This window comes from Ilyonectria robusta (genome assembly GCF_021365365.1).
Source record: "Ilyonectria robusta strain PMI_751 chromosome Unknown BGZ61scaffold_10, whole genome shotgun sequence".
NCBI lineage: Eukaryota > Fungi > Ascomycota > Sordariomycetes > Hypocreales > Nectriaceae > Ilyonectria > Ilyonectria robusta.
In genome coordinates this window covers 1,016,793-1,030,220 of record NW_025764444.1, presented here as the reverse complement: position 1 = coordinate 1,030,220, position 13,428 = coordinate 1,016,793, and the positions used below count along the sequence as shown (strand labels likewise).

Below are 13,428 nucleotides of genomic sequence, written 5' to 3'. Positions count from 1 at the left end.
ATGCCCTCCCATTTTAGCCCCTCCCTGGTCCTGCTGAACATCCAGGTTTTTTTCCTTTTTTTTTCTTTTCTCGCAGGAGCCGCTGCAAGCTACCAGGTACCTAGTCCCGGGGCTTCAGCTGGGTCCTGTCGCCCGTCCCCGTTCGTCTGGGACGGCGTTTGTCCCGTCCAGTTCTGTCATGCCCTGTCACATCACGTCCTCGCTCTGTCTCGTCGTAGGCCAGGGATCTCGGCTCTGCGACGTGTTCGATGTCCCGATGACGGAGGCCCGCCCTTGGCACGCATCGCGATGTGCATTGCTGCAGCCGGCGCGGAAAGCAGGGTCTCATCGGAGACATGGCGACTACTGTATGCAGTACATAAGCTTGCTTTGCGAGTGAGACATGCTTGTCATCTCCAACGGTCGGTCTTCTACGCCTCCGTGACTTTGACGCGCTCTTCGCATTGCAACTCTGTTCGCCTACCAGGCAACTCACACCGCTCCGCTACCTAGGAGCGGAACCTCGGTACATTAAAACTGTACACAGTGTTGGTCCCCTTTCTATGATACCCAACGTAGTACAGCTAAGCCCGTTAAACCAATTTTCAGGCTTTCCAGCCGAGGTTGTTAGTGCTAGCCCGTAGCGTTGTATAACTCCGGAGTTGGTAGTCCATCCTAGCATTGATTGATTGACACAATATGCAGCAATGAAAGAAAACACATCAGGATGACCCCCAAGTTGCCTGCTATTTGCTCACGCGCACCTATACTTAAAACAGACAGCAATTACGGGTCTTCCCCGTCTCACGATGCCCACTGCACGTCGCCTTGCGAGAACCTCGCACGTTGTGATTGGGTCCATGACTCCGTCGTCTGCGGTCCCGGATCCAAAATCGCGGGGTTCTTGTTCCGGCGGCGACGAGGAGACAACCCAAAACCTGATGTTCGCACAGTCAGCCCGTAGAAGTCGTCGTACTAACCCTGCAGATCCTCAAAGTACATTTGAGACTTGCGAGGCTTGAGGCTTAGGACTCCTCGGTTGTGATGTTTTCAATATTGATCCTTTTTCAACCAGCAGCCCATATGCGTCCTTGTGATACGGTCGTACATTCTTTCTTGGGAACCTTCTCATCCGTGCACGGGCCAAGTACTCCGTCTGCCGACGACCCAGAGTGCAGAACGGAGTAACATGCAGCACAGAGGGGGAAAAAATTGATAGAAGGCCTCTTCCGGAAAGGAAAAAAATCTGACGCGAAACCACTGCACAGTGACGCCCTCTTTTGCCTTGAACCACCAACCATTGACCACGACACAGAACACTAGGTTCAGTCCTAAGCGAGTGTGCGGATAACTCACCTGAGGCTTCTGAGGAACCAATTATCACGTTGCAGAGACCTTCGACGTTGCATGATACCTCCTTCGCCAGCCGGTGGCAAGTAGTGCACATCCACATACCGACGTCTACCTACTATCAGACTCACACTTCGCCGTCACACAGGATTGCGCTCCACATCCGCACTTGTTGTCAGCCTCGCCAAGCTCTGGCCGCTGGTTGGCTGAAATCAAGTCTGTCTGGAGCCTGATTCAACCCTCCCTTTGCGCCTCACTCGCCTATTTTGCAAGCCTACTGCAAATTGCACATTGTCCACTGCAACCAACCGCCAAGATGAAGATCGTCGAGTCTCAAGCCGCCGTGCTCTCCAACTTTGAGGTCTACCAGCACCTCACCGAGCAGCGTGACCGCTACAAGAAGAACAAGCGTCGGGGACCCCCCAATCTCGAGACGGTTGTCCGTGAGGTAAGCCACCACCATGATCTGAGTTACGCCTCATCTATCGACTATCGACCCATCAACTATCGACCCATCAACGTCAGAATACGCACTTGGACATGAATGAAATGCTGATACATTGACGTCTTAGCTTCTACAATACATGCGCACCCATCCCGGCCCCCTCAGCCAGGATCCCCTCACTTATTCCCCAGGCTGCATCGCCAAGCTGCTTGAGCGTCTGCGCCCCTACAACCTCGCCAAGGGTGAAGTTGTCATGCTCTTGAATCTGCGCCCGGCCTCCGTTGCCGCCCTCAACACTGTCGTCGAGGACATGGCCGAGCGGTTCGATGAAGAGCAGCAGGAGGCTATCGTCACGGCTATTTCTGACGTCCTGGGCCAGTTCCCCGCCAGTGCCGAGGCACAGGATGACGGTGAGGCGGCCGGTGATGTCGATATGGGCGATAGCACGACTGCTTGAGAGCCTCATCTTCGAGGCAACACATTCGATCCCACCTTTTTGGGGATTGGCTGACACAAATACCACCCCATGACCAGCTCAGGCTCACCAATCAACTTCACATGACCGAGCACGCGCTCTCATCCTGGTTCAATGATGCCCCTTGTGCCATGGCCGTCTTGCACAGGTCCTCAAATGCCAACTTCAACAATTCTCCGGTTACTGCCGAACACTCGACGTATCGGTCCGCCCGCATGGTCTGCGATATCTGATACGCCTCTTGCGGATAGATGATGCCGTTGGGGTCCTTCTCCGACCTCAGGTCACGCTTCAACCCCAGCACGATAACGGGCAGGGCATCGAACCGCTTGAATGCCGTCTTGCACTCGTTGATCCACTGGCGGTTGCAACCACCCCATATCAGCACGAACTCTTACACCAACCCGAAACAGAAGGGGGATCATAGGCGGGAATACTGACATATCGCTGCATGTTAATGAGGCTCAGCCGCTGGCTGATGTCGTAGCAGATGACGATGGCATCGGGGTCTAGGAGTCGCCAATTGTCTGGGCTCGACGTATCGAAGAACTCGAAGCGGAGCCTCCGTTGTCCCACTTTGATCTCGAAGAGGAAGGGCTGGTCAATGTCGCGGAGAATAGGGATCGGGTTGAGCTTTTCACCCGCACTCAATCGTCTGGTGTGTCAGGAGAGCAAGCCTAGTGTTAGATTGATGGAGCACAATCAATAGATGGATGACGGCTACGCACGAGAGAAACGTCGTCTTGCCACACTTTTCATCGCCTACGAGCACGATTTTGATCACTTCGGGGTCCATTGTGTCCAGTGTTGGTTTTATCTGAGTCGTAAATTGCACGTAGATATGAGGGAATGGTTGAGAGGGGGGAAATCACGCAGCGTCCATACGTTGGCCCAAGCCAGAGTTATCGAGTTGGTTGTGGCGCAACTCGGTGACTAGCCACAGAGGACAGCCCCAGCAAAGCCACACTATTCTATGTGGTGGGAAGCCCTTTTTCACACCAGACTCAGATGGGTCGCATATAAGAAAGCGAACCCACACCAACTCATGCGACCGTTTGGCAATTGTCTTGGGCGCCGAACTCCCCTTGGAGCCATCGTCGCCGGAGGAGCTCAAAACTGCAGCCCGCCCGCGCCGTCTTGTCACCGCTGGGCTTCGCACTCTTCTTTGTCGTCTACGTCCTCCTCATCAAGTGGTGAATCCTCCGAGGCTCGCAAGCAGCGCAAAGCTGCCAAGTACCGCACCATGTCGGGCGAATCAAACTACATGTCATGGACCAAGAACGGTCTCATCGAGCGTGTTAAGGAGCTCGAGGCCGAGCTGAGGTCCCGGCCGGCCCCGCCAGCCCCGAAGCCGGAGCCGGTTCCTCAGAAGCAACCCGAGCCCGAGAGCGGCGATGGTGCGGCGCCGTCGGCTGCGTCAGAGGTCAAGAAGCCCAAGCCCAAGGGCAAGCGCAAGGTCGATCCGTCCAAGTACTCGACCCGGTTCATTGCGCTGAAGCTGGCGTACCTGGGCAAGAACTACGGCGGCTTCGAGTTCCAGGCCATGGCCACGCAGTCGTCCATCGAAGAGGAGCTGTGGAACGCCCTGACCAAGGCGTGCCTCATCTTCCCCAAGGACAACAACGTCGTTGACTTTGACTGCTGCGAGTACTCCAAGTGTGGCCGCACCGACAAGGGCGTCAGCGCCTTTGGCCAGGTCATCGGGCTCCGCGTCCGCAGCAACAGGCCACTGCCCAAGAAGCGAAGCCCGCCAAGTCAGGGGGCCGAGGGTGCAGATGCCATGGTGGTGGATGAACAGTCTGAAGAGAAGACGGAGGCAGCAGTGGAGGGGGACGAAGAAGAGGAGGATACACCTTTTGACTCGATCAAGGATGAGCTGCAGTACCCACGTATACTCAACCGCATCCTGCCTCCCGAGATCCGCATCCTCGCTTGGTGTCCCGCGCCACCGCCCAACTTCTCTGCTCGCTTCTCGTGTCGCGAGCGACAGTATCGGTACTTCTTTACGCAGCCGGCCTTCTCGCCCGACCCCAAGGCGGGGGGCAAGTCGGGATGGCTCGACATTGAGGCCATGCGCGATGCTGCGAAGCGCTACGAGGGCGAGCACGACTTCCGCAACCTATGCAAGATCGACCCCGGCAAGCAAATCACAAACTTTTCCCGCACCATCTACGAGGCCGACATCGTGGAGGTCAAGGACGCTTCGACTGCGCTGCCATATTTGGCAAATCCGGGCTTCGCGCCTGCGGGGGGGCTAGACGGGTCGGCGATACACCCCAAGGTCTACTCCTTCAACGTGCGAGGCTCCGCGTTCCTGTGGCACCAGATCCGACACATGGTTGCGGTGCTGTTCCTTGTCGCACAGGGCCTCGAGAAGCCCGAGGTCGTCACGCAACTGCTCGACGTGACCACCAACCCGTGCAAGCCCAACTACGGCATGGCCGACGAGGTGCCACTGGTTCTGTGGGACTGCATTTTCCCTGGAGACGAGGCCGCGCCGGCAACCAAGAATGGTGACGCCCTCAAGTGGGTGTACCTGGCCGATGACCCGGCGCTCAGCAAATTCGGTCAGTTCGGCGTCATCGACGGCATGTGGGCGCACTGGCGCGAGCACAAACTCGACGAGTTGCTGTCGAACCAGCTCCTGCGGCTCGTCTCGCGACAGGGCAGCTCCGATCCTTCGCAGCGAATCGAGCGACCGGAGACGGTTGCGCCGAATAGCAAGCAGGCCAACAGCATCGTCGTCTACGAGGGCGGAAACTGCGGGCGCATGGGCGGACGATACATCCCGCTGATGAAGAAAGACCGGCTGCAGGCGCCCGAGGAGCAGAATGAACGGTATGCGAAGCGCAAGGGCTACGCGGGATCGGAGGACATGAGGCAGAAAAAGGGGTTCGGCAAGCGAAAGATGGACGAGTCCATGACGGACGAGTAGACATTAGATATCCATGCTGAGGTCAGCATAAGTTCATGAAAAGTGACAAAGCGCTGGGACACAATAGACAAGCGCAATAAAAACACGGTCCCTTGTTGGGTGGTATAAAGCTCTATGATATTAGTCCCTTGTCTTCTCCTCTGCCTTCGTACAAGCAACCTCTTGCACCTCTCCATACTTGCTCGACAATCTTCAACCGAGGCAACAAGCCAGGGAACACAACGACGACGTCTTCTTCGCCCTCGACAACAACGACGAGGTAGTACCTGACCTCGAACCCACGAAACGCCTCGTTGACCAAGATGTCTCGGATCTTCTCGGTGGGGATGAACCTTGTTGCCGTGTTCGCCAGATAACTAGCCGGCGACTCGCTCGTCTGCACACCCAGCCCCCTCATGACGAGCAGGCTCTCGCACGCATAGCCTCTCCGGCTGAGCAGCCACAGCAGCGCAACGGCGGCGGGGACGAGGACGGGCACGGGAATGCGGGCGGCGAGGCACGCGGCGGTGCGGCCGGCCGGAGAGCGGAAGTAGGCCGGGGCGCGGAGCAGCGGGGTGCGTTCGGCGAGCGGCGAGAGGGCGTAGCGGGCGTGCAGGATGAGGACGGTCGCGAGGGAGACCAGCAGGCGGGCCACGAGGAGGACGATGTGGAGGGGCGTTGGGAGAGGCCGCAGCGTTGTGACGGTGAATTCGGCGGTTGTGGGCGAGGGGCGACGGATCTGGAGGCGGGGGGATGTTGAGAGCATGTTGGCGGTGGTGTTGTAGAGAGGTTCGCTCGGTCAATAGAAGGCCATCATGGGGATGGATGCTCAGCGACGGGGCAAGCTAGGAAAGCTGCTGGGGTTGATGCGTGGGCGACAATTCGATTTATTAGAGGGTGTTGTTTCCGGATCGAGCTCCGGTGAAGGGTTTGGAGCTGCAGCGCTGTGCCAGTCAGCGACGAGAGAGAGAGAAATTGCCAACCCAAAACGATGTTGCTAGAAGCTGTAGCAGCTGTGGTTATGGTGTTGATGGTAAGTTACAGTGGGACAACACCTCCAGCGCCTCCCACTGCCGAAGTTTACCCCCACAGCGCAGCCAGGTACCTTTATCTGCCAATAATTCAGCGAATTTTTCCGACTGTAATGGTCTAACGGCGAAGACGTTCACAACGCCCAGCTGTCCACCCCAAATCCATAAGCACCCTCTCGCCGCGCCCCGTCCGAACGCTGCGGTGGCCGCCCACTCGTACGGGAAACCTGCGATGCTGGTAACATTCATTGCGGCCCTCAGCACTGGAGATGACCCTTGAGGGAGGATTCACTCTGCAGAGACCTCTCCCCCGTCACGTGGCGGGTGGGATCACGTTCGTGCGAGGGGCTTGGGTTGGAATTGGCGGGGATGGAACTGTTCGACGCTTCTTTTTTTGCACTTTTTGCCGATTGACATGGGGACTTGGCGCGTTCTAAAAAATACTGGTTGAGCTTGTTGATAATGGTAGTTTTACTTGCTGGAGTTTGATGCTCTTCTTACTCTTAGGCGGTGTTGTGTCGTGCGATTCGAACTCTTTAAGCTGTCTTGGGCTTATACCATGTACGGGCTGACGCTATCACCACCACTGTTAGCAACTGTATGCTTGCTCAAGTTCCAGACCCAGTTACTCGCGCACTGCGCCAACGCACTCAAGCTACAATCACAAATTGCAAGAATAGACATTAAGAAGCAAAAGGTAGAATTAAATAGTCATCACATCGTTATTATTTAAACCCATCTCATTCAACTGATCAGCAATAACACATCGCCCATACTTCATTCCCATCAAATCCTTCCCAGTCTTCCTTGCGCGATCCCTCAAAAACTCAAACAAGTGCCGTGAGGCAGCATTGTATAAAGCACCCCGCCGTATTCTTTGGCTTGTGCTCTTGATTTTTGCCATCCATCACCTCCCCATCTGCTCCCCTATGGTGGCTTACATTTCATCCCATCCGCTTTCCATTCCACCATCATCCCAATTCGAAGCGAACAAAGAAAGCCCAATCATCCCCATATCCAGAGCTTAACAAAACAAATATCATGTGTCTGTTATTCTGTATCCATCAAACATAATCTGTGTATAAACATCTGCCGCCTGCTGTTGCAAAAGGATGGTCAAGAATCCAAGGCTCAGAAAAAAACGAAAACAAAACAGTCGTCTCTTGCCGGGTATCACCGAGCCTGCGAGACGACCTAACCTCATGGCATATGAAGCAAAGAAGTCAAAGAAAAAGCATACAAAATCGCAATAAATGCTCTCAGACTTAAAAAGTACCACGCTGCTTTACCATTTCTTCCTCCAAAAAATATCCAACAGAAACAGCGGGCACATAATAACATCGTCGTGAGACGAACTCAGGTTGGAGAAAGTGGTATCGAGGTATTTGAATCGACAACGCCAATCGCCATGCACAGAATCGAAGAGTACAACGGTAATAGGGAGAGGAGTAGAAGTGGGAAATAGCACCAGTCAGCATCTGCGATCAAGCACCAGCTCTTAAATCATCTCGCTTCGGTGCAGTCCCGTCGACATATGCCTGTTCTTTGTCTCAACGGGCGATCGCATTGTTTCCTGATCGTACATCATAGGAGGTGGAGACTGAACTCGACGGGGCATAGGGACGCTCTCGTATGGCGCCTCGAAAGGCGGAGACTTGACTCGAGCATCCTTGCGGCTACGGCTAACCGAACGCAGGCGCTCAGTTGCCTTGGAGAAGCGAGTAGAGATACTGTTGTCTCCATTGCTGCGGCCTCGGCTGTGGCCCTTGACGCTGGCCATTGTTGGGGGGCTACCGCCGGGGGCCGGCCCATCGTTGCCCGACGTGTCGTCATCGTCCATGACGATTTCAATCATGCCAGACCCAACCGCGCCCATCTCATGGTGTCGCGGCATGTGTGGGAGGGGTGCAGGAGGAGGGGGAGGAGGTGTAGCCAAATGCTGAAGCTCCTTCAACAGCGTGGGAGCCGGAGGCGGTGGAGGAGGAACTTGTTCCTCATGAGATCGGCGCCGCTCGTCGTGTACGACCTCATCAATGCGACGAGATCCTCCACCAATACTGTTCTTGCGTCCGAAGCGGCTTGGGCCAGGCTCGTCAAGAATAGGCGCGGACAAGCTTCTGGGGATAACGGGTCGCGAAGGCGGCTGGTACACCGTCGATGGAAGGAGAGTCAACAGATTCTCCTGGTGTTCCTTAGGGGGGCTTTCAGGAGAGACTTGGGGCGAGTGTCTCTGGGCAAAGGTGGCTGGGATCGGAGGGACATCAGGCAGTAGCGAGTTGCCTTTGTCGTTCTTGTAATCGGTCTCGATGATGAGCCTCATTGCCTTGGGAGTCGCGGGCAGCCCGATGGCCGGGCCATTCCGGGCATACATGCTCTTGGGCGGGCTCTTAGGAGGCGCCGTGGCACTCCGAGGAGGAAGATCGTCAGACGGAGCCTGGGGCTCAGCAGCCTCGACGCTAGATTGCATCAGGCCCGGGGATAGCTGGTTAGGATGAGGAATGGTAGGGGCCTGGGGACGCTTGGCTAGGGACTTCCGCCGCTCCTCAAGCTCCCGGGCGGCCTGTTCCTTCTTGCGTTGTCGTTCATCCTTCATCTGTCGCAGGTCACCAGCATGCTCAGTCGAAGCGGCCCGTCCGTGAATAGCAGGAAGCCCGACCGTCTCGGCAGCCTCCGTCTGGGCTCTGGCGCGAGTCTCGGGTTGTTCTTTCATGGCCACCACAGGTGAGTTGAGGCCACGGCTGGAGCTCCGGCTATGCTTTGCACGAAACAGCTCCTGGGCCACCATAGCGGCCTTGAAGTCCTCCTCATCCTCTGAGCCCTGGTAGTGGAGCGCCTGAGCTGACATTGGCAGAGGAGACGAAGGGGATCGCTGGACAGAACCAGTTCTGTCCTCACTCCTACCACGGATATCCAGTGCCGGGGGGATGTGTCGACCCTCTGGGCTGCGACGACGACTACCGCGACTCGAAGTACGACTGCCAGGCTTGGCCTTGGGGGCACTGAACTTCCTGATAGTCAAAGGGTCGGGCATTTCGGTGCGGTTGGGGGTGCTCAGCTGGATCAGGTCCTCTGGAGACATGGGAACGGGAGAGGTAGGTGATCTCTTAGCCTTAGACCAGGTTCGAGAAGTGCCACGGCCACGTTCCTCAGAGACTTCGCGCGACTTGGTAGATCTCTCGTGGCTACCTTGGCGGCCACGAGATCTGTCCCTGCTGCCTGGGCGACTGCGCGACTTCTTATAGTGCTGTGCAGCATCCAAGCTATGAATGTAGTCATCGCGGTGTCTGCTGGCTTGCTGTCGTAGGCTACGTCCAGCACTTGAGGCCGATGTGGCGGAGCTCGCTACAGATCCAGTGCCACGACGACGAGAAGGCCAGTGAAATCGGGTAGACGAAGTGACAGACTGCTCGGGTGAAGTCACCTCTCTGGTCTCCACCTGGTCCCAGGCCTCTAGATGCATGTCCACGCCGACCGGGATCCGGCCGCGAGAACCATTGCGACGGTTCGATCGAGATTCTTCCATCTTCATCATAACGTTCTTGTCAGGCGAAGGGGGGATTTCACCATCAGGGCCTCGCACCAGCCTTTGAAATCCGTCTCGCATCATCATCGGGCTTGCAGTAGCCGCTCGTTGAAGAGCAATCCCAGCACTCATGTTGTCTTGGCCAGAAGAGATTGCGCGGGTATGACCTAATCGGTTCTCCATGGCAAGAGGAGGGGTGGCTTTCTTCTTGAGTTGATCGCGGTTGAGATCAGATGGAAGCTCGCCGATGGAGGGAAGGCGACCACGTCCAAAGCTTGGGCCGGCACCTCGGGCAGAGGTTGGCGTGTTGAACCTGCTGTTGCTTGAGGGTCTCAGAAATGCAGTGGTGGCCTCCTGAGAAGGTCCAGGAGAAACGGCAGACTCGGCGATGGGAGTCGCGCCTGCAGCAATAGGAGTCTTGCCGCCATCACCCTGGGAGAAGAACTTGGACTTCTGTGATTGATCGCCAAACGAGGTGATGAGCTTCAGGGCAGACGTCTTAGCAATGCTGCGCTGTGGCCCTCGCTGGATACCGGGAGGGGATAGGGGAGGGCTGAGAATCTCCGGGATGCTAGGCGTGAGGCTCTGGAAGTTGAGTTGCACAGCAGACGGAGAAGTCCAAGGCTCGGTGGACTCTTGGTCGGTGCATGCGAAGCAACGGATGGCCAGCTGCTGCTGCCCATGCTGAACAGCCCACTCTCCCCACTTCCGAATGATGGCAGCTTGACGCTCCCAAACACCGGGCAATGCGAGGCAAGTTAGGATCAGGGCCTCCATGTATCGCTTGTGTGATATGTAAATCTCAATAGCATCAGTGTGGTCACCCATACCGAGCATGATAGTGACTGCAGCGTGAACATCGCCTGTCTCGAGCAGACGCTGAACGTAAGCACGTCCGATCTTATGCTGAGATGCCTGGCCACCGATGCCACTCAAAGCCAACAACATCCAATCCTGAGAGGTCATGTTTTCGGAGCTGGCAGCCATGACATCGGCATCAAGATCACCAAGCCATTTGGCCAGCAAAATGCGGCTCGGAGAACCTGCGATATGTCGGCTCATCTCATCCCGGATGAGGTCATCAATCTCCTTGTTCCATCCAAAGATGGTGTTGAGCATCTGATGGCGGAGGTCGTCATTGGTGAGACGAGAGTTGTTCGGCACCGTTGGGTGCTTGTACGGGATATCACTCAGGCGCGTCCGCGTATACTTGAAGAGATCATGAACCTTGTTGTCGTCTGGGCTGCGAGGGACTTCATGTCTCAACCGGGAAGGCTTATGTCGGGACCGTGTTGAGGACGTTGTGCTTGTTGTTCCCATGGAGTACCCCATAGAGTAACTGTCCATTTCTTTCTTACCAATTGTCGATGACTTGAGCGACGATCCAGCAGAAATGTACGTATTCTCAGTCATGCCCTTTGATCTCAAGGACCCGGGATAACGGCCAGGGGTTCGAGATCCTCCGGAAGACTTGGTGACAGACGATAGGTTGCTTCGGCTGGATACTGGACTAGCCGACTCGTAGGAAACCTCACCTCCAGAGTCCTGAACGTTGTTCCGAGTAAGGCGGGCAAATGGCGATAGATGGTCATCATCACTCTCGGAGATATTCATGTCCAGGGGGATGGAGCTGCTTTCGGACTCGGATGTGTTGATAGTTGTGGCCGAGCGGACCGACCGGTCGCCAGTCTCCTCGGAGACAGGGGGTGAAGGTGGCAAAAGGTTGGCAGGGTGCTGGACATTTGCCACTATGATGGAAGGGGAGTTGAGGTCGAACTGCTGGGCCGTGTTGTTGGGGCCAAGCGTAAACAGGGAGGCACCAGGGCCGTAGACAGCGAGGCCTCTGACATGTTCCAGAGTGGGGATGGAATCATAGGTGACATGCTTAGTCCTGACATCCCATGATAGTGTTTGGCTGTGGTGGTGTTAGTGAGTGACGGATCATGCAGTTAAGCGCGCGCGTGGATTAGGGGGGTCTGTGATAGTAAGCGTTGAACGTACGAGTCAGAGTATTGGATTATGCGGCCGTTTTTGGACCAGCCCATCCAGTTGGGACCATTCAGAAAGTTCTCAGTCCGTCGTAAAACGCGGACGATCTTGGCAGGATCTTCAGCGTTGAACAATTTGGCCACACTCCAAACCCGAAGGTCGCCGTTGTGCGTTTGCACGGCAAGCATGTCGGATTTTTGTCGCGAGGATGACGCATGCCAAGCCAACGTCACAATTGGTGACGGCCCTCTTGATGTAGTAAGGTTGTGGAGAATAGTGAAACGAGGCTGCAGAGTTGCGACAAGTAGAGAGCCATTTTGATATCTGGGACCCAGTTAGTGGGGAGTTGCGCCTCGCAATTCGAACTCAGTGAAACTTACCCAATGGCAAATGTACGGCAATCGGCCGATGGTGCCAATGCTGTCACGGCAATTTGATCTAGCGTCCTTGAAGAGATGTGTTCGGAAGTTGTGGGCTCGAATAGAATGACACTTCCTTGCGTGTTGCCTGCATTTTGTTAATTCCCATTGGACCGGTATAAGTATTTAAAGGGTGCATACCAAACGCCACATTTCCGTTTCGCATCCAAGCCGCACAAGTGAGGTGCTCATAAGACGCAAATCGGGAGACTTCATCTCCTGTCATCAAATCCCATACAATGGCCGTTTGCCCTGAGTCGTAGCTCACGACAAAACGACCGCCGCCCAGTTCACTGTGGTTATCCACGGCCAACAATTGAACCTCGTCGGCGTGACGGGAGAACCTCCGCTCGATGGTCAGGGTGTCGTGGTGGCTGCAGACGATCGAAGATCCCTGAGCATAGAGGAACATGGACGCCGTGGCGGCGCATGGGTCGAAGAACTTGAGGTTCTTGGCGGAGGGCATGGTAGAGAAATCTTGAGCGACCGCAGCCCTTTCTCTTGATGACCTCCCGGAGCTCATCGAGACGGCGCCGTTTCGCGTTGGCGCGGACATGGCGGACTTGGCGGACATGGTCGCCTAATATCCTTTTCGGTTCTCGATCTGCGTCCAAGGAACTCTGGTTAGTCGGCTGGGTGGCGGCAGGAACGACGACTTTTCGGAAACCTCTGCAGGTCTGGGCAGTCGTGTGGAACAATGCACATACAGTTCCAATGCAGTGTCAACGAGGGATATCCCCCTCTGGCGGGGGATTTCGTCTCTCACTCTCGGAGCAAGAACAGGCGGGAAGCTACACGTTGGGACGGTTGAACATTACTCGGAGTGCACTGCGGCCCGTATCCGGACGATGACTCCGGAATGCGTCTTGGTGAACCAGAGTTTAGGGCAGCGGTGATCGTCTTGCTCCGTCACGGCAGGCGATACGGCGAAGCGGGTAGCGGCTGGGGGGGGTTAGGTTGGACAGCAAGCGTGAGTCGGCGGGAGCTGTATGTCTCGGTCGCAGGGCGGAGGATGAGATGGACGCCTAGGTTGCGGTGAGAAGGCGAGTTCGAAGGGGGGGTCAGGGAGGCCGCAGGAGAATGAGGAGGCGGAGAGTAGGTAGGTATGTAAAAATAGAGATGAGGGATCCGGGAGAGATGACAGCAGAGGGTGGAGATGGGGCGAGGAGGTGGTTTTGCTTGTAGTAGAAAGACGCTATAGGCGCAAGACTGGCAGGGAATGAAGGACGCAGCCGCCTACCTCTTGATGGTGATTGCCCGGGGTCGGACGACAACCGAATGGGGAGAGTGGGCGAAGTGGGCT

General features: G+C 56.1%; 6 protein-coding genes across 6 annotated transcripts; 2 read left to right on the top strand and 4 right to left on the bottom strand.

Annotated features, from left to right (window-relative positions):
* Positions 1-789: 789 nt before the first annotated feature.
* Positions 790-1,538, bottom strand: BGZ61DRAFT_34848 (uncharacterized protein). Its single transcript, XM_046240065.1, has one exon. It carries the CDS (start codon positions 1,430-1,432, stop codon positions 971-973), a length of 462 nt encoding a protein of 153 aa, XP_046104352.1. The 5' UTR covers positions 1,433-1,538; the 3' UTR covers positions 790-970.
* A 107-nt stretch (positions 1,539-1,645) lies between these two features.
* Positions 1,646-2,231, top strand: BGZ61DRAFT_478289 (RNA polymerase Rpb4-domain-containing protein; the record flags this gene model as incomplete). Its single annotated transcript, XM_046249004.1, has 2 exons — positions 1,646-1,777; positions 1,902-2,231. 2 exons carry the CDS (start codon positions 1,646-1,648, stop codon positions 2,229-2,231), a joined length of 462 nt encoding a protein of 153 aa, XP_046104351.1.
* Positions 1,889-3,045, bottom strand: BGZ61DRAFT_545500 (P-loop containing nucleoside triphosphate hydrolase protein; the record flags this gene model as incomplete). Its single annotated transcript, XM_046255301.1, has 3 exons — positions 1,889-2,607; positions 2,691-2,904; positions 2,978-3,045. 3 exons carry the CDS (start codon positions 3,043-3,045, stop codon positions 2,329-2,331), a joined length of 561 nt encoding a protein of 186 aa, XP_046104350.1. The 3' UTR covers positions 1,889-2,328.
* A 68-nt stretch (positions 3,046-3,113) lies between these two features.
* Positions 3,114-5,259, top strand: BGZ61DRAFT_452391 (pseudouridine synthase). Its single transcript, XM_046245948.1, has one exon. It carries the CDS (start codon positions 3,223-3,225, stop codon positions 5,182-5,184), a length of 1,962 nt encoding a protein of 653 aa, XP_046104349.1. The 5' UTR covers positions 3,114-3,222; the 3' UTR covers positions 5,185-5,259.
* Positions 5,260-6,189, bottom strand: BGZ61DRAFT_452390 (GPI-GlcNAc transferase complex, PIG-H component-domain-containing protein). The gene has a single exon (XM_046245947.1). The coding sequence runs from the start codon at positions 5,927-5,929 to the stop codon at positions 5,297-5,299; it is 633 nt and encodes a 210-aa protein (XP_046104348.1). The 5' UTR covers positions 5,930-6,189; the 3' UTR covers positions 5,260-5,296.
* Positions 6,190-7,692: 1,503 nt separating this feature from the next.
* On the bottom strand, positions 7,693-12,681 carry BGZ61DRAFT_352828 (uncharacterized protein; the record flags this gene model as incomplete). The annotated part of the gene is made up of 4 exons (XM_046240455.1): positions 7,693-11,632; positions 11,719-12,030; positions 12,087-12,213; positions 12,267-12,681. 4 exons carry the CDS (start codon positions 12,679-12,681, stop codon positions 7,693-7,695), a joined length of 4,794 nt encoding a protein of 1,597 aa, XP_046104347.1.
* Positions 12,682-13,428: the final 747 nt, after the last annotated feature.